The 25,770-nt window shown below is 37.9% G+C and overlaps 1 protein-coding gene across 1 annotated transcript; it reads right to left on the reverse strand.

Moving 5' to 3' along the window:
* Positions 1-805: 805 nt before the first annotated feature.
* LOC149202044 (acetylajmalan esterase 2-like) lies at positions 806-24,631 on the reverse strand. The gene is made up of 7 exons (XM_089401452.1): positions 24,379-24,631; positions 24,034-24,129; positions 2,235-2,441; positions 1,709-1,930; positions 1,473-1,621; positions 995-1,268; positions 806-903 (listed from the first exon to the last, which is right to left on the reverse strand). The coding sequence occupies exons 1-7, from the start codon at positions 24,629-24,631 to the stop codon at positions 806-808; spliced, it is 1,299 nt and encodes a 432-aa protein (XP_089257578.1).
* Positions 24,632-25,770: the final 1,139 nt, after the last annotated feature.

Below are 25,770 nucleotides of genomic sequence, written 5' to 3' on the forward strand. Positions count from 1 at the left end.
GCATAAAAAAATGTTTTCCAACAAAAATGAAATATAATATTTGCTAATAATATGATAAGTAAACCACATTTATTTTGATTCTATTTCATATAAATTTTTATTTCTAAGATATAAACCATTGTATTCAAAATTTTATTGATTTATACTTGATTAACTAGAAAGAATAATTATTACAGTTAGATCTACGGATATCCAAATCCAATAAATACTACATTCAATTCTTAATGTAATATAACATTATAATAATTTGAAATAATTATTTTTTTATTCTCAAAATTAACAAAGAACCAATTTATTTTATCCCAAAAAATAACCTAATATAAATAAAAAATATAACTCAAATTTAAAAGCATTATAATAATTTTTTATTTCAGAATACCAATATACAATTAAAAATATTATTATTATAAAAAATGCCCCATTGAAATACAAATGAAAGAAATAGGGACTTAAATTTAAAAGTCCTATTGAGATTTGACATTCAATTCAGAATACATATTAATAGCGAATACAAAATATTAACTAGTGGCTGCATCACAAAGACCATTACCAGAGATTTGACATATTTCACTCCAGAATACATATAAACCGCCATTACAAAACATTCTCATAAGGTGGTTCACTGGTGGCTGGCTGCATCACAAAGGCCGGCTGCATCACAAAGGCCATTATCAGAGATTTTCATCATGTCACTGAAAGGTGGCTGAGTATATTGGGCTTTGTTGATGATGAACTGTGAAATAATTTTGTATGCGGCTTCAGTGAAATGTATTCCATCCCAACTGATGGCTCTTTCTGGATTTGATCATGCTAACACTCCTGGTGTCCCACACGTATGCATGATATCAAAATTAAAAAGTTCTCCAGTTCCACAGCAAGACTGAAATGTATTAGCGGTAAAACCTGCATCATTTCAACATTGTCATTACACTACACTAATCCAATCCAAAATGTATTTGAGTTTATTAACCGAATTCAAAATTTCCGTATGTACCGTATGCTGCATGGTTCTTGATTATTTCCATAAACATATAATAGTAGTCCGCATACACCAATATGGCGTGTGGATATTGACTCCTTAGCTGCTCTAGTGTCTCCTGCAACGCTGTGTTATGATCCTGGGAGAGTTGATTATATGATGCTAGGCATCCATTTTCATCATAATCGGAGTTCCTCGGATAACGGTCTAGAGTAAGTATGGCGGGCAAACATCCCAGAGGTGGCATTCCTTGGACAAATATGTACTGGGCTCCTTCTTCTATCAATGCCTGCACTCAATTCCAATTCCATTTTAATATAAAAAACTTTCCCAAAAAAAGAAAAACTCATTCACCGCAACGCATGTCATCGTCTAAATAAAAGAAAACCGACAACGCATGTCATCGTCTAAATAAAAGAAAACCGTAATTATGTTATGAGAGGGTTATTGATATGCAGAAAGAAATAAGTGGGGTTTAATTAAAATCAATTACCTGTATAGCTTTCTGAATCTTGGCTATGATAAGAGGAGTAAAGCCCCTTATCTCATCCGATGGCGAGGACGTAAAGGTGGAGTCTGGATAGTCGTTGAGACCGAATCCACCCATCACATATAACGCTCTTGAGAAATGAACTTGGCAATCTGTTGACCAAATATATATTTTAGAGCCATCTGGAATCATAACCCTAAGTAAAATTTTACATAATTGAAATGATACTATGATTATACCCAAATTAGCTCTGCAGGTGAATTTTTTCAACTGGTGGAACCATCTGATTTGCGTATCTAGAGATAATGGTGTCTGCGGGAAGATGAGTCTGTCATTTAAGAAGGAATTGTCCAATGCAGTGGCACCCGCAACGGCAAAGTTAACTCCGTTTTTTCTCTCCGCCAGCTCCATGTCGATCAGTCGAATAGAAGGCCTGAGGAAATTAAATCCTAGCGAACTGGCTGAAAAATACACAACAAGAGGACAGGAAATTAAATCCTAGTGCACTGGCTGAAAAATACACAACAACAAGAGGAGAGGAAATTAAATCCCAGTGCACTGGCTGAAAAATACACAACAAGAAGAGGAGAGGAAATTAAATCCCAGTGCACTGGCTGAAAAATACACAACAAGAAGAGGAGAGGAAATTAAATCCTAGTGCACTGGCTGAAAAATACACAATATACAAGTGATCATGAGTACTATGCAATATTTTACACCCAAGAGGCATGTATATGGAATTGGATGATGGGTGCTAATTATTACCCAAAAAGTCAATGACGAGACGTCCATCTGAAGCACGACCGGCGGGGAGGCCAAAGAAGGTTTTTCCATATGGAAGAGAGCGAAAATGAAGGTTGTAAGGAGGTGAAGCAATGTCCGCGTTTCCAGTATCAGCGAATGAATCTCCGAAACTGTAAATTGCTGCAAAACAAGATCGCCCTGAGGCTGTGTCGTCTGTGTCTGCTGCTGCTGCTCCCACATGAAGGAGCATCACCAACGCCAACAATAATCTCATCATCAGGCTATTCCTCATCATCTCTTCTCTTCTTAATCACTTAATATCTGTTCTTCCACACTCTTAACCACGTATCATCTTCAAAGTGCGTTCAATGTGGTCCTTATAAAGATAAATAAGTTTTGCAGTGGTGCTTTTGTAATTTTGCACTGCTATATTTAGATCATGTACATGCATAACGGCGACGATCATGGAACGTAATTAGAATTTTTAATTTACGTGTAATTAGAATTTTTAATTTATGTGTAATTTTTAATTTTGTAATTTATGTGTAATTTTGCACTGCTCTATTTAGATCAGGTACATGCATAACGACTATCATGGACCGTAATTAGAATTTTTTTACTACAATATTTTCCAATTGATCCTTCTCAAACTGCACTCAACGTTGTGTTGTTATTACAATATTTTCCAATTAATCCTCAAACTGCACTCGACGCTATGTTGTTTTCACTTCTCTAAAGATTCATTCATTCACTTGTAGTTTCCAGTGCTGTTTTTACTTCTAAATTTACCATACTTCCGTCGACTATTTATTTCTTTAGATCCGACGTGCATGGATTCTGTCACGCCCCTACACCTGCGGTAGTCTTCCAACCGTTTATAGCAAGGTGCGACACCACCGAGCACTTTCTTTTCACCAACACTAATGTTCATGGACTACGCCTAACTAATTCCATACTTAGTTTATTTTTGTTACCAAGTATTATTAATGTGCCTTTATACCAATGAACACCCATACACATTCATTATCAACAACATTAACCAAGAGAAATGCAGAACAGTATAAAGGGAGGGGCAACTCACTGCAATATGAGTCTGCCTGAATATCAATATATTATATAGTCTTTACTTTTACAATGTACAGACTAAGTCCTTAGGAAACGCCAAATTATACTTAGCCAAATTTCCAACTTCGGCAAACTCGGTTGCCCAGCTCATCAGCACCCCCGCACAGTCGCCGCACGACTCTCCAACCCGTCGTTCACCTCGTCGCACGTCTTCGCCGGTTCGCTCTTCGTTTGGTCGCAAACGCTCAAACTGTGTACACCTGCCCACACGCAGTCCCACTTGCAAACTCTTGACAAATGCCAAAATCGTGTGAACAGCACGTAGTACCGCCTGCCCAACTCTACGACCTCCGGTTCCAACTTTCGTCTCACGATCGTGTCGTTTTCCCAACTTGGGCGTGCCTCCAAGTCGCCACACACGGGCGCCTCTACCCGAGACACACTTCCGTTCACAACCCAACACACCAACAAGTCTCCGTGCACACTTGCACGATGGGCGGGCGCTCACCCGAGTCGCCAAGACACCCACGCCAAGTCGTCGCACAATGCGGGCGCCACACACCCGTGCACGCCCTTCTCAACCGATAACCGAACTTGTGCCGTGTGCCTTGCCCAAGAATGGGCGCATCTCCAAGTCTGCGCCTTCTCCTTTTCAATCTGCACCACGCACTCTTTTCTGCGCCCTTCTCCTCATAAGATGAGCGAAGTTGTTCGATGATGAATGAGAGCGAACGCTCCACTAATATATATCCAAGCGTGGGTGAAGTCTGGCTACCCAGCCGACTCACCCAACGCCCCAAACGCCATCACAATTCTTCACTTTAACTCGTCGGCTTGCTAACGTTGTTGGTCAACCTTCATACCAATCGCTCCACGCTCCATGCATTATATATACCAACGCTTTTTCATATCGTCGCATGAGTATCGTTACATATTGTCGCATGATTGTCGCCCAACCGCAGCTCGCCCTCCTGCCCGTGCGCACGCCTAGCTCGCCCGGCGCCCAAACGCATCGCACGTCCGGGTAGAAGCTCAGGACGTTACATCCTCCTCCACCAGAAGTTGTTGTCGTCCTCGACAACATACCATCCTGGTAACCATCCACCAAGATCATCCATGATGTCAACTCCTCCACATATTGCAACCATCACTGCAACATATGTAGCACCATCATCTCCACCATGTCTCACCTTGGCAACCGTCCGTCACCAAGATAACCATACCAAGGTGTACACCTATCGGTATGTCATACATCAGAGATCATCTCAATCCATGATCATCGATCACCCTGTCATAATCTCCACATGCTGCTCTCCATCAAGGAAGGCTGGCCCTTCTATCAAGCTACATGCCCGCTGCAACATATCGTGTCAACTCTATCGTGTGTCATCATGTGAACTTCTGCCATGATACTCCAAAAAATGCTAACACACCTATGTACATGCTGGACCACATGTCTGAACTAGTTGGGTAGCTAATCCAACTGTCATGCTCAAATCATGAGAATGCACATCCTCATGCCGCCATCAGTTGTTTCTTAAAACATCTTGCCACATCTTCAACTCGATCAAGAATCCATCTCCATATAAGTGTAAGCCATGCTCAGGTCCATGAAGTAGTCCTCATCCCATCTGCAACATGCCGTCCATGATGTTTGGTGTTAATGTGCTACATGAAATCAGCCACATCTATCCCAACATCATCCATATGTGTACCTCTTCCATATGAAGAGATCATCTCATTAATATCCAACTCTCGGTGTGCCACATCTAGGTCATGAAGCAATCTCCATCATATCTACAATGTGTCATCCCTTAATTCTGCCATAGAAACAAGTATGCACTTGTCTCATCTATCCATGTGCTGCCCATGATCATAGATCAATTAGCTCCCATGTGTCAAAAGTGGTTGAGTCTCGGCTCAACCCATGCCCAAGTGTTGCCACCAAGGCATCATCATCATCGTAACTCCATCACTCCAAAGTGTCTCATATCGATCCTCCACATCAAGTTACTCTTCTAAGCCATGCCCATACATGTACTTGAAAGTATGCATCCCATCCTGTATCAAGGTCTCTGACCTCAGCTCCTCAATGCATTAGATCCTCTAAGTCCACCATATATGAAGTCCCCAAAAGTCACAACAATCTCATGTCATCATGAGCTCCATAAACCATCCCCAACCAACATCTCAGCAAGCATACAAGTCTCGGCCCAAAGGTCTCTGCAAGATGCCTCAGTTCTCCATGTAGTAGGAATGCTCCATAGTCTGCTCACAAACCCATCAAAGTCCATGGTCTTGTTGTACAAGAGTGCACAACCTCTCCATTGGTTCATACGTAATAAGTCTCCATGTCATACTAGCAAATCCATCTCCACAACATCCCTACCTTGACACCTTCATTGGGTGTCCATAAGTGACACCTCTACAAGTGCTCCCACATAATGTTCCTGCATAAGACTACCATGCTCCATGTCTTCAACCTGATGTCCATGACAAATCCGCCCATGTAGCCTAACCGAGTAGACCCATCACACAATCGGTCATCCTCTCTAAGTCTGCAATCTTCAGTCTAGTGAACTCAGTCACCCAACCATATCATCATCATCACGAGTCCCTTTCATCATAGCTCCCCCCACTGAAGGTTCCACCAAGACTTGCTCTTAGCCTTGGCCATGAGAAGTCCACCCAAGCATCATTGTACCTCAAGATTGTGCCCTCCAATTTGTCCATGAGTCATGCCAGGCACTTAGCCAAAGTGGCTAAAGCATGACCCAATCGTCCACAATGATCATCATGTTCCTCCCTTGTCGCGGGCCCTTGCACCTTTCATCATAAGGTCACAAACAACCCCAACAAGTCCTGCAACAATCAACAATTCTTGCTTCTCCATACAAGGTCTCATCATAGACATCCATGGTAAGATGCTCCCTTGCCTTGGAAAATTGACTTTTCCCTTCCTTGCATACGGTCCATCCCCAAAATGCCCAAATGAAACACAAGTATCATCATCATGAGGCTCCTCCATATAAGTATCCTCATCCATCCATGTTGACAAACTGCACGATCCTGGTCCAACTTGATCAATCTCAAGCTCATCCTCCATCATGGTCATGTCTGCAACATCTTCAATCATAATCACTTCCTCTTCCTTGATAGCACAACATGTAACTTCACCTTGCTCCATTGTCCAACCAAGTTGAAGAAGCCCTTGTTCAACATTCTTTTCCAAGACTTCAAGCTTATCTCGAATCTGGGGATTCTCTTCTTTCAACCTCTTCAACTTGTATAAGGTAAGCAAGAGCTTCCCTTCACCTTCTTCCAAAGTTGCCATGCCTTGTTGTTTAGCTTGGTCCAAGCACTAAGCTTCACCCTTGCGAAACCTATTCACCAGCTTCACCAAGTTCCCTGCAACCATGAACCAGCCCCTGTTCCACTTGTATGTGAAACCAGCTTCCTTCACCTGCAAGTACCTGCTTCCACTGTCACAAGCAACCCTGCTCACTAGCTTCAAACCAAATCCCTGATACCAACTCGCAATGTGATGAGATTAGTACTTCATCAACCCGGTCATCAGCCTGCTCTGATACCACCTGTCACGCCCCTACACATACGGTAGTCTTCCAACCGCTTATAGCGAAGTGCGGCACCACCGAACACTTTCTTTTCACCAATACTAATGTTCATGGACTACGCCTAACTACTTCCAAACTTAGTTTATTTTTGTTACCAAGTATTATTAATGTGCCTTTATACCAATGAACACCCATACACATTCATTATCGACAACATTAACCAAGAGAAATGCACAATAGTATAAAGGGAGGGGCAACTCCCTGCAATATGAGTCTGCCCGAATATCAATATATTATATAATCTTTACTTTTACAATGTACAGACTAAGTCCTTGTGAAACCCCAAATTATACTTAACCAAATTTCCAACTTCGACAAACTTGGTTGCCTAGCTCATCGGCACCTCCGCACAGTCGCCACACGGCTCTCCAACCCGTCGTTCACCTCGTCGCACGTCTTTGCCGGTTCACTCTTCGTTTGGTTGCAAACGCCCAAACTGTGTACACCTACCCACACGCAGTCCCACTTGCCAACTCTTGACAAATGCCCAAATCGTGTGAACAACACATAGTACCGCCTGCCCAACTCTACAACCTCTGGTACCAAGCTTCGTCTCACAGTCGTGTTGTTTTCCCAACTTGGGCGCGCCTCCAAGTCGCCACACACGGGCGCCTCTACCCGAGACACACTTATGTTCACAACCCAACACACCAACAAGTCTTCGTGCACACTTGCACAATGGGCGGGCCCTCACCCGAGTCGCCAAGACACCCACGCCAAGTTGTCGCACAATGCGGGCGCCACACTCTCGTGCACACCCTTCTCAACTGATAACCGAACTTGTGCCATGTGCCTTGCCCAAGAATGGGTGCATCTCCAAGTCTGCTCCTTCTCCTTTTCAATCTGCACTACGCACTATTTTCTGCGCCCTTCTCCTCATAAGATGAGCAAAGTTGTTCGATGATAAATGAGAGTGAATGCTCCACTAATATATATCCAAGCGTGGGTGAAGTCTGGCTGCCCAGCCGACTCACCCAACGCCCCAAACGCCATCACAATTCTTCACTTTAACTCGTCGGCTTGCTAACGTTGTTGGTTGGCCTTCATACCAATTGCTCCATGCTCCATGCATTATATATACCAACGCTTTTTCATATCGTCACATGAGAATCATCGCATATTGTCGCATGATTACCGCCCAACTGCAGCTCACCCTCCTACCCGTGCGCACGCCTAGCTCGCCCAGCGCCCAAACGCGTCGCACGTCCGGGTAGAAGCTCAGGACATTACAGATCCAGTGTTACTCTTACTTCTAATTTTACACGGTTGCTTCCAACGTGCATGCACCTAATGGGCTATTTATTTTCCCACTTTTACTCACTCTTCTAATTTTACACTACCTCAATGGGCTATTTATTTTTCCTTTTTTACTCACTCTTCTGATTTTACATTGTCGTTTTTCCATTTTTACTCTTATTTCTAATTTTACATTGCCTCTATGGGCTATTTATTTTTCCATTTTTACTCACTTTTCCAATTTTACACTGCCTCTGTGGGTTATTTTTAGATATAACGTGCATAGATCAAGATTAATTTTCCACAGCATTTTACTAAATATCTACATTTATTTTCCACAGCTTTTTACTTCTAACTTTGCTAAATCTTGCTTTTTCCTTTTCTTTTAATTCTAACCTTGAGCTATTTTTAGAGTTCAAAATAAAACATATAGTATTTACAAGTGTTTATATTTACTTTCCAGATACATAATTATAATATTACTCGTGACTAGTAGTTAACTTTTTTGTTGTCTTAAGTTAAATATTTCTTGGCATGAAAACATATTACTAATTATGCCTTCTTAACAATATACATTTAGCAATCTTATAAAATGTTTGGAATTAATAGATTTTGGAAAATATCATAGAATGAGTGATGATATTGAACTTATATTTATAGATCAAATTCTATGCATTCTGGAAATGTCGAAGGAAATTTTCATTGAATGACTTCATTGACATAAGCTTTTTAACAACTATCAAAGGATGTCTTAGAGTATATAAATTGATGCGATGCAAATAAAGACGAAGAAATGTTGACAATGAAATTACCTATTTTAACAACTCTCTTTCTTAAATATTTTTATATGGTGCATTACATTTAACGATTTTACAATTTTATGTTGTATAAATGGAAGTGAGCAAGTTTGATCTGTCCGTTAAGTTTCACCTCCCAATCATAGATATTTAATTAGGATATCCTCCTAAACTATTTCAAAATCTTTTTTTATGTAGTTTATTATTTTAAATCTAAAGTTATTAGCGTAGTGCTCAAAACTTGTGGAAATAATTAATTATACAGAAAGTAAACATAATAACTCTTTCAACTCCCCTACCATCATCTTTGGCAATTTCTCCCAGTAATAAGCAATTGATTCTAAAGCTCATTGATTCAAGTTATCCCTATAACGTGGGCAAGGATTTCCTCTATTACTCTAATTTTGAGTCCCCACGATATAGTTGTAAATAGGAAAAACTTATAGGTGAAAGAAACCCTATAGATTATCCACCCTCCATCTTGAAAAATTTGAAACACTTCAGGGTTGCTTCAAAGTTGTTTGAAGGTGATAGGTTCATGTTGGATAGTTGAACTTCCCATTGTGCAAAAGATTGATGAATCAAATTAAATAGTGGCAAAAATATGCTATGAACACCAATAGCAATATCAAACAATAATAGTAATAATGGAAACATTGACAACATTCATGTAATGAGGAAGATGAGGGTTAGTAATTTCAAAATAAGGTATCAATGCCAAAAATAAAATTTAGTGACTTCTAGAGTGTTGTGTCATAATGGACCTTAGTGTGCTAGAGATTATGGAAGATATAGTTAATTATGAGGGTGAAGTGATTAGAAGATTAGCAATGTAATAGTCAGGAGAATTACCCCATGTTCCCCCTCCCCCTCCTCTCAAGTAAAGGAACATGTTGTCCTTGCAATGAAAAATACATTAGGAAGGTACTAAAGTCATTTCAATAATGAAAACGTACTAAAGTAATTGTGAGAAAGGTTTCTAGACTTTTCCATTCCCAAGGAGATCAACTTGACCCACTTGTGTATCTAGGCACCTAGGGCTTGAGAAGTTAGGAAAATTATACAATAATTGAACCCTAGTGACCAACCAAATTTATCCTATCTTCTGCGTGCGACCGAGCTTCTAGCCTCGAAAGACCAATTTTTGTCCTCAAAAGTTTTTGTTTCTATCCTCGATCTGTCTGAGCTCTCTATTTAATAGCTAGAACTGGTACAAATTCATTTTATTTTGCTTGATTTCTTTAGATTTTCTGTCCTTCATTGGGAGAGGGTTTTTGACTTGTATTGGGCATTGATATTCTTGTTTTTGCTGATCTATTGGACATATATATATATATATATATATATATATATATATATATATATATATATATATATATATATATTATTTTATTTTATTTATTTATTTATTTTCGTTAGTTGTTGATCTCTATTAGATCTGAGCCATTTCTTATGCATTGGTTGGGATCTTCCATTTCTTGTGTCCTCCCATAAGTTCAGTCCCTTCTAGGGTGTGCTGGCTGGGATGGATCAATCTCTATGGAAAGGGAGGTGGATTTACTTGAGGGGTACTCTCTTCCTTTTCCTCTTCAAGTTCTTAAGGTGGAAATGGAGGTTGGTTATCTTCAAGTGCCCTTCTGGACCTAAGGTTGATTTCTTAGATCTCCATAGCATAGGAAGGTTAAGATGTCTCTCCAATGTAGACTTGTTGTGCTTGCTCGTTATTCGGGTTCATATCGGGTTGAGCACGCATCTGAGGTTGCTTGGTTGGAGCAGGATGAGTGATTTATGGTTGAGGTGGAGGTGGAGCAGCAAAGTAGGAGGTTGGTTAAGTTGAGGCTTCCACCCATGTGATGGGTTATTCCATTTAGGAGGTTGGGAAACATATGGCTGAAATGGTTAATTGACATACTGGGAAGGATATTGAGGGGCATAAAGACAAGGAGGAGGTGTGGAACGTGATGGATGAGGGGAATAGTACTATGGTGGAAAGGGTGCATTCTGGTAGGGATGGTATTAAGAGTAAGATGTACCTTGCATGCCCTGCTGGTATGGACGAGGTCCTTGAGGCCTCCTTTGATTTATAAAGCAGAGTTGCTCAGCCCCACCTTCCGCCCCTTCGTATACAACTTTTAAACAAATAAAAGAAGGGCATTTATCGGTGGCATGGTTTTCCTCACAGATTGAGCAAACCTGTACGACATTTAATGGGAATTCATTTTTGGGTTTCCTTTTAGTTCATTTAGGGCATAAAATAACTAGGGCTCTCTCTGCTTCCTCTGGTTTCCTCTTGATTTGCATGGTATCCATTTGCAAAGAAAAGGCACGCAAAATTTCACTTTTAAAGTCTTCCAACATGTTCCTAATCTCATTCTCGATGGATGTTGTGGAAGGGGAGGAATTGATCAAGCCTTGACTAGCCCTACCCTTCTTTCTACCGGCCCTAGAGTGAATTTTCAACAATGCTTTGATGCCATCATAGGATAAATGATAGATATCTCCCCGAGACAACATGCTGATGTTTTCCAGCATGTCCTCCCTAATCCCACAAAGAAGAACTAGCTTGAGTGATTCAGGATCAAGGGTGCATCTGGCCCTCCTATAACTAAGTTGAAATCTCTCCTCATAGTCTTCCAAGGATTCATCATGTCTAGGAGTCATTCTAAAGATTTATTCCTTGGTTTATTTGGACCGACAGTAGTCCCTGCACTTGTCATTAAAAGCTTGTTGAATTTGAGCCTAGGTAGTGACGTTATCCCCAGGCAGACCCATAAACCAGCGCAAGGCTGCATCCTTAAGGGTAGATGGGAATAACTTCAACTTCTGGTCATCAGAGGCATAGTCATAGGTCCTATAGGTAACGACAAATTTAAACATAAAGGTATCAAGATCCTTAGAGGCTAATCCATGGAAGTGTGGAAGGGAATTAGGGCTGATATTCTCCATTCTAGCCTCTCCACTAGTCTCTATGGTAGGGAAAAAAATCATTGTTCCTATTTCCAGCCATGGTTTGGGTAGGTGAAGTGGGCACTTCTCCTTCTCAAATAGGTTCTTCAAATATCTCAGGTTTCTCACCTAGAGGGTCTTCTAACACCCCTAGAGTCAGAGAGGGAAGTTGGCAGTCACCGGAGAAAAGTGAAGGTTGACTACTTTAAGGGGTGGGTGTGTTCAGTAAGAATTTTACTTGAGTATCTCTATTCCTACGAGGTATGAAAGGAATTTTTCTCTTTTGTTTTTATGTTGCTTTTTCAAAACTGTATGTAAAATAGAAAACAATGTTGAAGCATATATAACATCTACCTAGACACCTCCCCAACAACGACGCAAGAAAGTGGTGAGACCTAGTATTGCACCCAGAGTTTTGCAACTCCCAAGGGCTCCTCAACTCTATTTATCAACCGAAGGTTCGTACAAACTTCGAGGTGAGAATGCTATATACACAGTAGATGGGATTCTACTCATGCCACCCTCAACTAGGAAATTTGATCAATAGTTCTCCAAGATCATTCTTCCTACTGAATTAGAAGGAAAACTAACTAATGAAGGTGCAACTTAGAAGCTACCTTTAATGATCAAAAGGAAAATTCTTCTTGAACTTCAACTTGTAAATGTTAATGAATCAATTCATGAAAATATAAGAGCTACACTACTTGTAGAAAAGGAACTGCATTATCTTGCAATCAACCATTTAGCTACCAAATATACTTGCAGACAAGAAGCTAACCCACCAAATCATAACTCAAGATTCCATGTATCATCTATCTAGCTCACACTTGCATATATACCAATGTTTTATTTGTGCCAAATCTGTGATAAAGAAACTCATGCTATCCTATTTTGCAGTAAAGGAAAATGATGGTTGGAGTGGCTTAGGTGATTCCTTGATCATTGATTCATCGTTGGGGCCAACCTACTTCTAAACTAAGTCCAAATTGCATAAAAGATCAAAATAAGTGGAGAAAGAGGACGCTACATGTATGCTATAGAAGGCTGCGACAGGTACCCTACATTGCTACTTGAAGGCCTGTAATTCTATAGGAAAGTTGCCGAGAAGATTTAGGAGGTAGGAATGATGGGTTCCAGGGATGGAAATGTGGATGGAGGTTGAGGTAAATGTATTAAATTTGACCAACACCCCTATCCAAGTTCAAATCCTTTCGAAGGCCTATTTTGCACTAAGAGATCTTATCACAGTGATCTAAGAGGCTGATCTCAATAACATAACTTTGAAGATAGAATTTGAGCTTCATAAAAGATGCCGAGTAAGTCCAAGATGGATGTGGTGAAAGGCCCCTTTCCCGAAGATCCAAATATCCCTGCAACATCACATGCATATACCCTTTTATCATTGAAAAATGAAATAGCTAATAGTGGAAAGGATGAGTTGAATTTAAATTTCATCTAATCTGTGCCAAAAACTCCGATCCAGTCAATGAATCAACTCCTAAGCTATATTAAGCTCATGAAAAACAATATGACTAACATAGACCTTCTTCCAAGAAATCATAAACATAGTATTTTTGGACTGTGATTGTAGATCCTTCCATTCGTGCTCCCATGGGAGAGATGAGATAGAGGTTACAATCACAAGATATTTAAGGGTTATCTTCTAATGAAATGCAGAAAACTAATAAAAACTCTGAACTAAAAAGAAACACCAATACACAAGAGGGGCCTAAGCCAGTGGGTTTTGGCCCAAACCCAAGAGCCTCAACCCTCTAGAGATAACTTAGCGATTAACCAATAATAAGATTATCATTATCATTGCATCCATGTCAAATGACCTCGAGATGATGAGAGAGTGTGTGGTGATCTTGGGCTCATTGAAGGAGTTAAGGAGGTGGAAAACCTCCTAGAATATCTCCCCGTTGTCTACCCCCAACCCATACATGTAAATTTCCCAAAAAATCCTCTGTTTCCTCCAATTAAACCATATTAGGTTACATCACATAGAAAAACATGTTTTACCCTTCTCACTAAGCATAAGATAACAAAAATTATAAATAGATATGAGAAAGACATAGTTCCAAAGATGGAGGATGACATTATGACCCTTATGATGCACCTATTTATGAGCCTCATCAATTTTCATGGTACAATTTATTATGGTTTGACATATGTCTCAAACGGTGATATACAATTGTAGGGATATACAGATGCAGATTGGGCAGGAAGCATTGAAGACAAAAATAGTGCTTCCGAAGGTTTCTTTAGCTTGGGCTACTCTACGATTCGTGGATGAGTAGGAAGTAGAAATATATTTCACTTAACACTATTGAGGCAGAGTATATTGCATCCATTCTAGCAAGTTGTGAAGTAGTGTGGCTTTGGAAGTTACTCACAAGACTATTTGATCAGGTGCTAGAACCGACTGTGATATATTGTGACAATCAAAGTTGTGTGAAGCTCATAGATAATCCAATTTTCCATGACAATTAGAAGTACATCAAGATCAAGTACCACTTCATTCATGACATAGTGCAGAAGGGAGAAATGAATCTCTAATATGTCTCTACTAATGAGCATATCACTGATATACTTACAAAGCATTTGTTCAGATAGTATTTTGTATACTTCAGGGACAATCTTGGGCTTATTGAGAATGTTTGTCTCAGTGAGAGGGAGTGCTCATGAGATAACATCATGCACTGACATTCTTCCTATGTCAAGTATATTGACCCTAATTGGGGAGAATCGTCCAACAGAGGATAATCGTTCTTCTTTTGTAAAGTACGTTGACACAAATTAGGAAGAATGTTCCTGGAGCATGAGGGTCAGTTAAAATAAGTCCCTAAATTACTCAGATAAAATATGGCCTTTGGAGATTTACCATGCATAAAATACATTGAACCAAATGATGGTGAACCAAGATTAGTCTATATACCATGTGCCAAAAAGACTGGAATTATGGTTACTAGTTGATGCTAAATGATGTACCATGTGTTAGGAGTATCAACCAGGATTATGGTGAGGATATACCATAGGCCAGAGGTATTGACTAGAATTATGGTAATTGGTTGATGTTGTTGATTTACCACATGTGAAAGATGTTTGACCAGACTATGGTAATTAGTGGATGCTATTGGTTTACCATGTGTCAAAATTTCTCACCTATTCATGGTAATAGAATAATGATGATGATTTTTTATAGCCTTTTGTTAGAGAAATTTGTCAACAAAATAACATCTGCCTAGTTATTACGAATACCTGCCTAGTTAAGAGGGAGTGCTGAATCTTGTAGCTATGGTTGGCCTTTATAATTTATATTTTATCCCTTGAAGTATATAATGTAGTTCTATGATCTGTTCTTCATGTCATTTTTTCCCTTGAAAGAATTGATATAAGACACGTTGTTCATGTCGATATCAAGAAAGAAATTTTCAAAATTTGAATTCTGAATTTTTGGCTCCAAATTTTTCAATTCAGTCCTCCTTAAGGCCAAGTCAGCCCTAGTGAAGAGACACCCATTCATAGAGACAAAACATTATATATAGAGAACTTAACCTCCTCCACAAGGCACGATTCGATTTCCCACACAAGAAGAAATATTTTGGGCATCCAAGCAAAGAAGAACAACAATGAAGAAGGACAATAAGGACAAATTCACATCAAGAATATTTATCGATTTATATACATTGACCATGTGATTTTCTAGGAATTTTTTGGGTAATAGGTCGAACATCTAGGATGTAGGTCCAAAATTCTGGGCATAACATTTTGGGTAGCAGGGTCGAGTTTCTAGGCATATTCTAGAAGGATGAAATTCAGCCTAGGAAGATTCGAGAGGGCTGAAGTTGAAGGGAAACATATTGACTTGATAAAAGGGTTGTTTGACTATGTTTGACCATAGCATTGTTGGTCAGTTTGACCTCATAGTTGACTAGCAATATTAGGAATATCTCTTGTTGAATTGAATAATTTATCTAAGGAAAATTTTGCTGGGTTTTCCCAGGGTAAATATTTTGTTCTCTTTGTGCATTGTGATATCTATTGTCCTTGTGAATTGATGGTTGAATTTCCGAAGTATAACTTCTTAATGATAAAATTGAATTGTTAAAAGAAGATCTACATTATAGGAAGTAATTATCCGTATTTAATAAATTAGTGCTTGTATCTATTGCACTTGAAAAATAGACATGATCATGTCTCTATGGTCTTGGAAAAGTACTTCCAAAATTTCTTATGAGCTACACATATTTTTTCTTGTAAGAGTTTCCAAGACCATGTTTTGCAAACAATTTATTCATTTATATCTTAGCATGTTTTTCATGTCATGATATATGGGAAATGGTAAACTTAAATATCATACTCAACATAAACTCAATGAAATTTTACTTGGCATCTAATGGTCTTGGTAAACATGTTACATGGTAAATTTTCCATTTATTATTAAGGATTTGCATAAGGATATACAAATGCATGATTTGTATTCTAGCTTTGGTGCAAGAATGCAAATTTAGTCAGATCCGTCTATATATGTTTGAATACAAATATACCGTGAATGAAGATTTCTCTTTTTTTTATAAACAATGGACAAGATTAAGGGCTAAAGACCAAATTTGAAAAGGGGTTTAATAGGTTTATAAAATCCATGGCTAAAGAGAGGGAAATGACCAAGGATCAAATTTAAGGAGCTTAATTTATTTCGAGTTTGTGCCTATTTTTCATAGATATAAGGTTCTCACAATTAGGTTGTTATTCAAATTACATGCTTAATAAAAGGTGTTAGTTAGTTAGGGGGCGATTGTATGTAATGGTCTTGGTAAAAAAGTTACATGATACCATTTCCACTTAATAACATGTAAATGGATGATTCACATTATAGCTTTAATTCATGAGTGCAAACTTCATAACTTTTGTTATGTGTTTGCAATCATGATTAGATTACTGTGAAAATGACATGATAAATTGTTGTGATTTTCTTGAAGTATATACTTTGCTGAAATTGTGCAATAATATAGTTAATGCAGGACTCTATTCTATATCCTCAAATCAAAATTGTGCTAATAAACCAAAAAGAAACACCAAGTAGAAAACGTTTGTGCCAGTCAACATCATGGTAATAAGTCTAATGAAGTGGTAAAACATGACATGTGGCATCTCATCCACTGATCTGGATTTAAACAGGAACACCACAAATTACAGATATAACCATAAATACAAAGATGCAAAATCACCCTCAAACTTGGGGATATTTTAGAGAAGTTTGGTTGGCATGTATGCCATGCAAAATCATGCAAGAGAGGATCAATTATTGGTTGGCTCAAATCAAGGACGTTCAAAATAGCCATAAAAAAAGAAAAGGCCGAGTTGTGTACATTGTGGTGGTCATTCCTATATTGTTTCCATTGGTGGGACCCACGTTATTTATGCCATTAACACCAGAATTACTTCCATTGTTAGCACCCACGTTAGGGTTTATACCTTCCATACTGGTAATAGGTTGGGGTTTATTGGACACCTAATCTGATAGGGTTGGTGTGCATGAATTCAAACAGTCATAGAAGTCTAAGCGACCTCTTGGAAGATGAAAACTAAGGGTTAAAAAACCATGTATTAATATGTAAACCTTGGGAATAGGATGCAATCACATGAGTTATCTAAATTATTCATATCTACTTTGTGTGTGTTTAACATGGTATTAGAGCACGTTCCTTCCTAACCTGCTGAATTGTGTGAAAGCCACAAGCTTTTTTGCCTCAATATGGGGACCCTCACCAATATTTCACCTTTTATCTCGATGTCAGTTCTTCCCGTTTGAACTAAACTTGAGAATTCTACCTATTATGTTTTCCTTCTTGTAGACCTAATGCACCTGATTACTCCTCTTCCTAGTTTTGTCACAGATCTGACAAAATATTCACTTGCATGCTTGTAAGTTATCTTTTTTGCATGATTAGGACGCACTGGCATTGGATGCCTCCTCGAAATACATGAGCATTTCTCTCCCATGTCATTTTAAACACAAGCAATGCACACTACTCTTCTCACGCATTGAGCTTATTCCTCAACTTGGTTCCCTTTCCTCTACCTGTTGTGTTACCTCTCAGTATTTATAAATCTAAATGTAGTTTAAAAAGATAATGGTTTCACCTAGTGTGGAAAAGTATGCAGAGGTGAAGAATGTCAATATTTTATTTTCATTTTTTTAAAGGAAATCCTTTGCACTGCAAACTTCTAGGACTTTATGATTCGAATTTTGGTCTTATTTTACACAAAATATTATATGTTTGGATGTGTAACAAATGTCTAAGTGATTGATTATTTTTGTAACTATGCTTGCATTGTAAGCTGATAGAAAAATCCAATGGTAAGATTATTTAAGCTATTGTAGAATGGACATGGGAAGGTCCGTGGAAACAATGAATATGAGGTGTTTGTGATTATACCAAATTGAGTGAAAAGAAAGGAGCTGTAGTACTTCCTTTTTATTTCTTGTTTGAAATAATTAGAGGAGTTAGTTAGAGTGTGAAGGAATCCTGTAGCTAATGTGGAGCATATTTAAAATGAACTATAGTCATAATGTTGGGCGACCTCACGTGCAAGATGAAAGGGATTTCCAAGAATCTTCAATGTTGTTATGATTATAAGTATTGGCAATAACAACGTCGGACGAGTTAAGGAAGTAGTACTGCATGGTTTTGCGTGTTCTTTCCCTCAATTTCATATAATTTGTCAGTCTACACTACATCATTTTATTGGTTATAGAAATCATACTTGTATTCAAAAGGGGAGAGATATAGTTCCCTCTTCACATTTTATTTTCCATTTTCATAGTTATCCTTAGATTTTCGGAAGGAGAATTTCTATGCTTTATGGTCAATTCCTAAAATAACCTCTTGAATGCCTCAAAAGAGAACTTAACAATGACATCAGAAAAATAAAGCATACGACTAATGCTTTCCATTTTATTTTGATTGACTATAAGGCTATAACTAGATTAATTTTCCCTTTGGTTTTACTCATGTGGTATAGTATCCCATGAGCATGATGCTTTTAATCTATTTGAAATGACATATGCAATAAAGAAGTTAGTAGGTCCGCTTGTCAAAATTTTCTAGTAGACATTAGGGGTCCAACTGATATGAATTTATATAGAAAAGTGGTCAAAACTTATGACTTGATAATGGGCATGGAGTGGTTGGAAACCCATAGGCTTCTTTTGAGTGTCACATAGTGAAGGATGGTAATGTTAATGGTTTAGAATAATCAATTGATATTTGTGGAAATAAATGAAAGGTTTCCGTGTGTTTATCCTATAAATGAAAGTGAACAAGTGTCTGCAGAAACGTTGTAGGATTTATTCGATTGAACTAAACAATAACCCTTCCTTGGAACAACATAGTATGTTGTGTGGTTTGAGATATTGATTTCCCCTTTTGTTACTTGAATTCCATTTGATGAAAAACATTGACTTAATGAATGAATGAACACTCCTAAGCATAATGAATTAAGAATACAATTAAAGGATATGCTTTATTTGAGGATGGTCATGCATGGTGCGTCTCCATAGAGAAAACTAGTGATCTTTGACAAAATGAAAGCTGATATCTTTTGATTTTGCAATGATTATTAATATATGAACAAGGAGATTATACTCTCAAGGATATGCATACGTGCTTGATTCCTTGGATTGATGACCTTTTCAATAAAATAAAAAAAAGGATATAGTAGTTTCTAAGATTGCTTGTGGTATTCGTATCAACAACACAGGTTTAAAGTGGAAGACCACCCCAAAACTCTCTTCAAAACATGATATTAACACTATGAATTTTTGGGGGGAACCATGTACATGGACTAATGCTCCCACAACTTTAAAAAATATAATGAATGATATGTTTCAAATATGATTGATGGCAGTTTCAATTAATAATTTAAAATGTAGTTTTGTAAAATGTGGTGGTGCCGATAATAATAATTGTAGACTGAATTGAGTTATGTTTGATAAAATCTCTAAACATCAGAATAACACTCCGCTACTGCTCCTTAAGGTTCACAAGGCTTGAGGAGAACATCAACATGGATATCTATGATGTGATATGATCATAGTACTCTCAGAGCCATTCTCTCATTTTTCTTTTCATGGAGTGAGAAGCACTTAGGTTTGACTTGCTCAGATTGATCCTAACATTCCACTAATTTTATCTTCAGATCATCATCCTTGCAGTTTCAGCCTCCTAGCCTGGGAACTATTCCTTAGTGCTAATTTTTCCATTGCTACCAATTGTGAAATTTGGTTGCCAACCCATTCATTTCCTGCATAATCCAATTGCGGAGTATAACAAATTTTGGTTTAGCTTCCAAATATGGAGAGACCTTGCTGCTAACCTGTTCGTGTCATTTAAACATATGCTTGTGGTGCTTTCTATATAGCCCAAAGGACCTTTTAAAACATATGTTTGTAGCAATTTTCTTCATTGAACTCAACCTGAAATCCCTTGGTTGCTTAAATCTCAAGACCATCGCAAAATTGGTCCTGGGTGCCCATTTATACAATAACCCCTAGGGATAAATCACCATGCATTATTCTTCTGTGCTTGTGGTCATATAATGCACAGAAAAGGAAGTCTAGGTGCTTTACCTTAGCCCTTGAACTTCCTTTTGGGATTATGTGTCCATTGGGGGTACCTCTTTTAATAATGTGCCAATCCGAAGCCTTCCATGAATACGTGTCATGGTGGGTCCTTCATTGTGAATAAAGGCCTCTCAAATAGAAACTAGGATTACCTGTCAGTGCCAACTGACATTCCTCTATGTCCCACTGCTTTGTAATCCTATCCATTTACTTATGTCCCAGTAGGCCACCTGTAAGCGTTGAAAACACATGCCATGTGTCCCCTGTGCTGACGTCATGATGATGTCATCAAAAGCCAATTAAAAATTCGATAGTATGGAGAGAGAAAGGGGTCTCGGGCCATGTCCCTTTGCTGCTGGTTATGCAACATTTCCTGAACCTACATCATTTTGGGCTCTTCCAAGTTTTAATGCACTTGGATCTTCTAGAGAAGGGCCTTTGATATTTGTTGTCCCATGGGGTCTCCCATTGTAGTGCTTTCGCCAATCATTGCCTCTGTCTGCAATGCTTCCTTTGGGGATTTCGTCATCCCGAAGGTTCACATTTGTACACATATTGGGTGCTTTCGGGAAATTCTTCTGAGGGTGATGTGGATGTGGGCATCCCCTTGCACATCTCTCCCGAGCTTATGATTCATCCTTTTCCACTTGTGTTCCAGCTCCACAATTCTCTCCTAGACCCTAATCATCCCAAGACTTTATATTGCACTCTCCTTTGTCACATATGGGTCAATCTCTTGAGGTGATGTGTCTGCCACTTCTACCGAACCACCAAACATGCTACCAATTTTAGAGACTGCCAACGCCAATCCTAGATTTGGCCTAAATGTTTCACCCTTGGGTCTGCAACCTTTGATTGGTGATAAATTTTGATCGAGATGGCCTTTCTCGGACTTCAACGCATCGTTGGAAAGCTCTTTCTAAGAACTGTCCAACTATGCTATTTTTAAATTCATATGATCTTGTCTTCTGAGGTATAAATTCCTTCAAATCCCAGAACTGTAAAACCATCATAGCTATAGGATTAATAACTCCTATGATAGACCTTCTATTATGATGGTTCTCTAATAAAGGCTGCAAAGACCATGGGTCTCCCACTGATCTTGGTACACCATGCACATGAATGCTAGCCTAGTTGACATCAATGTTAGCCTAGTTTCCATCAATGTCAACACACTTGATGCTACCGGCCAACATAGCAATACTAACTATCCAACAAAGAGCACATCTAACCATTGATTTGTCCACAATTTTGTATTTCATCTCTCTTTTTGGACTCATATACACCCGTTCATAATAAAGGAGGGCATTTTGGACACCTAATCCATCAGGGTTGGTTTGGAGGAATTCCAACAATAATTGAAGTCCAAGCGAGCTCTTGGAAGATGAAAACCAAGGTTAAGAACAATATGTATTAATATGTAAATCTTGTGAATATAATTCAATCACATGAGTTATCTAAATTCTAACCATCTAATTTGGTGTGTGTTTAATAAGGTTGAGTGGAAGTAGAATAAGACAAACTACTAAATGAATAAGAAGAGTTATAACCTAAAGGTAGTATAGGGGAGGAGGGAACTTGACTTATTGAGCAGGTGCAAATAATCATTTGATAGGAAATTAAGGGTGAGGGCCTATGATTCTAGGAGGCTAAAGGGATAAGGAAGTGAATCAAATTAACAAACAAAAAGAAGAAACTATGTGCATAGTTGGTGCAAAGTGGTTTTCATGCGATGAAGTGCTAATTCAATTCAAGCAAGCTTGCCCTATAAAAGAAAATTACTCTAGCCTGGTAGATCCACTACTCCTTAAATAAGCCATAGACTATTTTTAAAGTGGCATTTAAAAAATCCTAGGTGTTGGTAATCATATTTGGTAATATTGAGTGAAGGTATTAGAGAAAGTTACCCTTATGGTTGTTAGGTGGTGAAATCTCATAGTCCCACAAACTTATGTTCAAGGTGCAATTGCTTCCCGCAATGACTACATATTAGGTACCATGTAAGTCGAATAATAATCAAAATTATTTGTAAATCTAATGAATAAGCGTAATGAATAACATGTTCCAAATATTGTTGATGACAATTTCAAACAATAATTTAAGTTTAGTTTCGATCTAAGTTTTTATTTCCAAGAAATAAACTACTATATTAATCTTTTTATTGATTTATGTTAATTAACTTATTTAGGTGGAATGGTTGTTATTCTTCTCACTCAAATTTAATTTCAATAAGCTACGTATTTGATTTTTAATGGTAACTTGAAACTCTATTATTAATTCTTCAATCTAAAGAAAAAGTATTGAGAAGTTTTCTCAAAACAATATAACTTAGATTAAAAATATAAAAAATAATGTGAAATCTATGAAAACTGAGAGTTCCAAAGTTCAAATCCCCTCGGTTGTGACCATGTTTATGGAGAGGAGGATAGGCTACAAACCCCTAGAGGTTTACTGCTAGCTACTTGTAAAATGATCCTTGTAAGCCAATTCCTCTAGTTTTTCCATCTAGAAAGCATGATCCTTGTAAGCCAATTGTATTAGGGATTTCCCTAAGTTAAATTCAAGTGGAACAAAGACAGGGAAAGGCCATGGATGACCACTGTGATATCAATAATTGAATTTACAATCATGAGGTATACTATACCCAATGTCTAGCATACCAATATTATCCAAATCATTTTGATAACATATTGTAACATATCCAGTTGTCTAATTAAGTTACAATCTAGATCATCGCATTAGATTTATAGGTAAATGTAATTTTTCATTTGGAAATAATATTTTTCATAACAAAATAGTTAAAGTACCCATATACACTTTAATACATTTAACTAAATAAATATTCCTTATAGTACATGGTATAATAATAGTTACTACATAGGAAATTAAAATGAAATATATAACTCACCTTTTACCATACTAATCAATTATAATGAATATAATGAATTAAGCATCCAATTAAAGGATATGCTTTATTTGAGAATGACCATGCTTGGTGTATCTCAATAGAGAAAACTAGTAATTGTTGACAAAATGAAAGATGATGTCATCGTCTAAATAAAAGAAAACCGTAATTATGTTATGAGAGGGTTATTGATATGCAGAAAGAAATAAGACATATCAAGTGGGGTTTAATTAAAATCAATTACCTGTATAGCTTTCTGAATCTTGGCTATGATAAGAGGAGTAAAGCCCCTTATCTCATCCGATGGCGGGGACGTAAAGGTGGAGTCTAGATAGTCGTTGAGACCGAATCCACCCATCACATATAACGCTCTTGAGAAATGAACTTGGCAATCTGTTGGACCAAATATATATTTTAGAAGCATCTGGAAGCATAACCCTAAGTAAAATTTTACATAATTGAAATGATACTAATATTATACCCAAATTAGCTCTGCAGGTGAAATTTTTCAACTGGTGGAACCATCTGATTTGCGTATCTAGAGATAATGGTGTCTGCGGGAAGATGAGTCTGTCATTTAAGAAGGAATTGTCCAATGCAGTGGCACCCGCAACGGCAAAGTTAACTCCGTTTTTTCTCTCCGCCAGCTCCATGTCGATCAGTCCAATAGAAGGCCTGAGGAAATTAAATCCTAGCGAACTGGCTGAAAAATACACAACAAGAGGACAGGAAATTGAATCCTAGTGCACTGGCTGAAAAATACACAACAAGAGGACAGGAAATTAAATCCTAGTGCACTGGCTGAAAAATACACAACAAGAAGAGGAGAGGAAATTAAATCCTAGTGCACTGGCTGAAAAATACACAATATACAAGTGATCATGAGTACTATGCAATATTTTACACCCAAGAGGCATGTATATGGAATTGGATGATGGGTGCTAATTATTACCCAAAAAGTCAATGACGAGACGTCCATCTGAAGCACGACCGGCGGGGAGGCCAAAGAAGGTTTCTCCATATGGAAGAGAGCGAAAATGAAGGTTGTAAGGAGGTGAAGCCATGTCCGCGTTTCCAGTATCAGCGAATGAATCTCCGAAACTGTAAATTGCTGCAAAACAAGATCGCCCTGAGGCTGTGTCGTCTGTGTCTGCTGCTGCTGCTCCCACATGAAGGAGCATCACCAACGCCAACAGCAATCTCATCATCAGGCTATTCCTCATCATCATCTCTTCTCTTCTTAATCACTTAATATCTGTTCTTCCACACTCTTAAGCACGTATCATCTTCAAAGTGCGTTCAATGTGGTCCTTATAAAGATAAATAAATTTTGCAGTGGTGCTTTTGTAATTTTGCACTGCTATATTTAGATCATGTACATGCATAACGACGATCATGCACCGTAATTAGAATTTTAGATATTACCTACAGATTAATTTCCCACATTTTTTTTTTTACTTCTCATTTTGCACTGCTGCTGCTTGAAAAATCTAGATTAATTTTCTAGTGTTATTTACTTCTAATTCCCCCCTTGCTTTTTACTTCTAATTCTGCAATTTATTTTTTCTAGCACTGCTTAGGTTAGCTATTTGTTGATTAATTATCAATTTTTCTAATTTTGCAATTTATCCCCTTTTTTTCAGCTTGACCTTAATAACGAAGCTAATAATAGATCACACTATTCATTCTCAAAATGTTAAATGAACTTTTTTTGGCTTTTGATGCGTGAGAGTATATAAATCAATTGGGGCTAAATAAAGACCAACCAATGTTGACTATGAAGTTACTTATATTGAGTGAGTGTTTTGTGTAAGTGTTTTGTGCAGTATGAAGTTACTTATATTGAGAAGTTACCTATTTTGGGGATTAATTAAAACCTGATTTGTGATGCTTAACGAATTGTTTTTGGACAATTAATTAATAGCTATATGGATTTTTTGTTTTTCTTGAGAATTAATATTTTTTTGGCAATCAGATATAATTGTATGAACAAATTTTAGGTGAGAACAATTGCACCACGATATATGAGGTTATGTATAGACATATAATTGAAATATTTTGTTGTTTTCTAGTTGGCATGCTTGTTGATTGATACTACATAGGAAAGAGATCTTGATTTGAAAGATTAGGAGGTCTTAAAGGAGAGATTGGGGGCCCACCTATTAAACAATCATCCTACTGAAAAATTATATACAATATACAAATGAGGTGGGCATGTCCCATGCTCACGATCATGACTATTAGTAATAGTGGTTACATTGGTATACATGAGAGATCTTGTCAAAGATGCTAGGAACATAATCCTTGATGTTGAAGTAGATAATTCCATTTCCCTCAAGGGCAC

The sequence above is a fragment of the Pinus tabuliformis genome, chromosome 2_1, assembly GCF_031772625.1.
Source record: "Pinus tabuliformis cultivar Carrire ecotype Pingquan chromosome 2_1, CPIR1, whole genome shotgun sequence".
NCBI classification, from domain to species: domain Eukaryota; kingdom Viridiplantae; phylum Streptophyta; class Pinopsida; order Pinales; family Pinaceae; genus Pinus; species Pinus tabuliformis.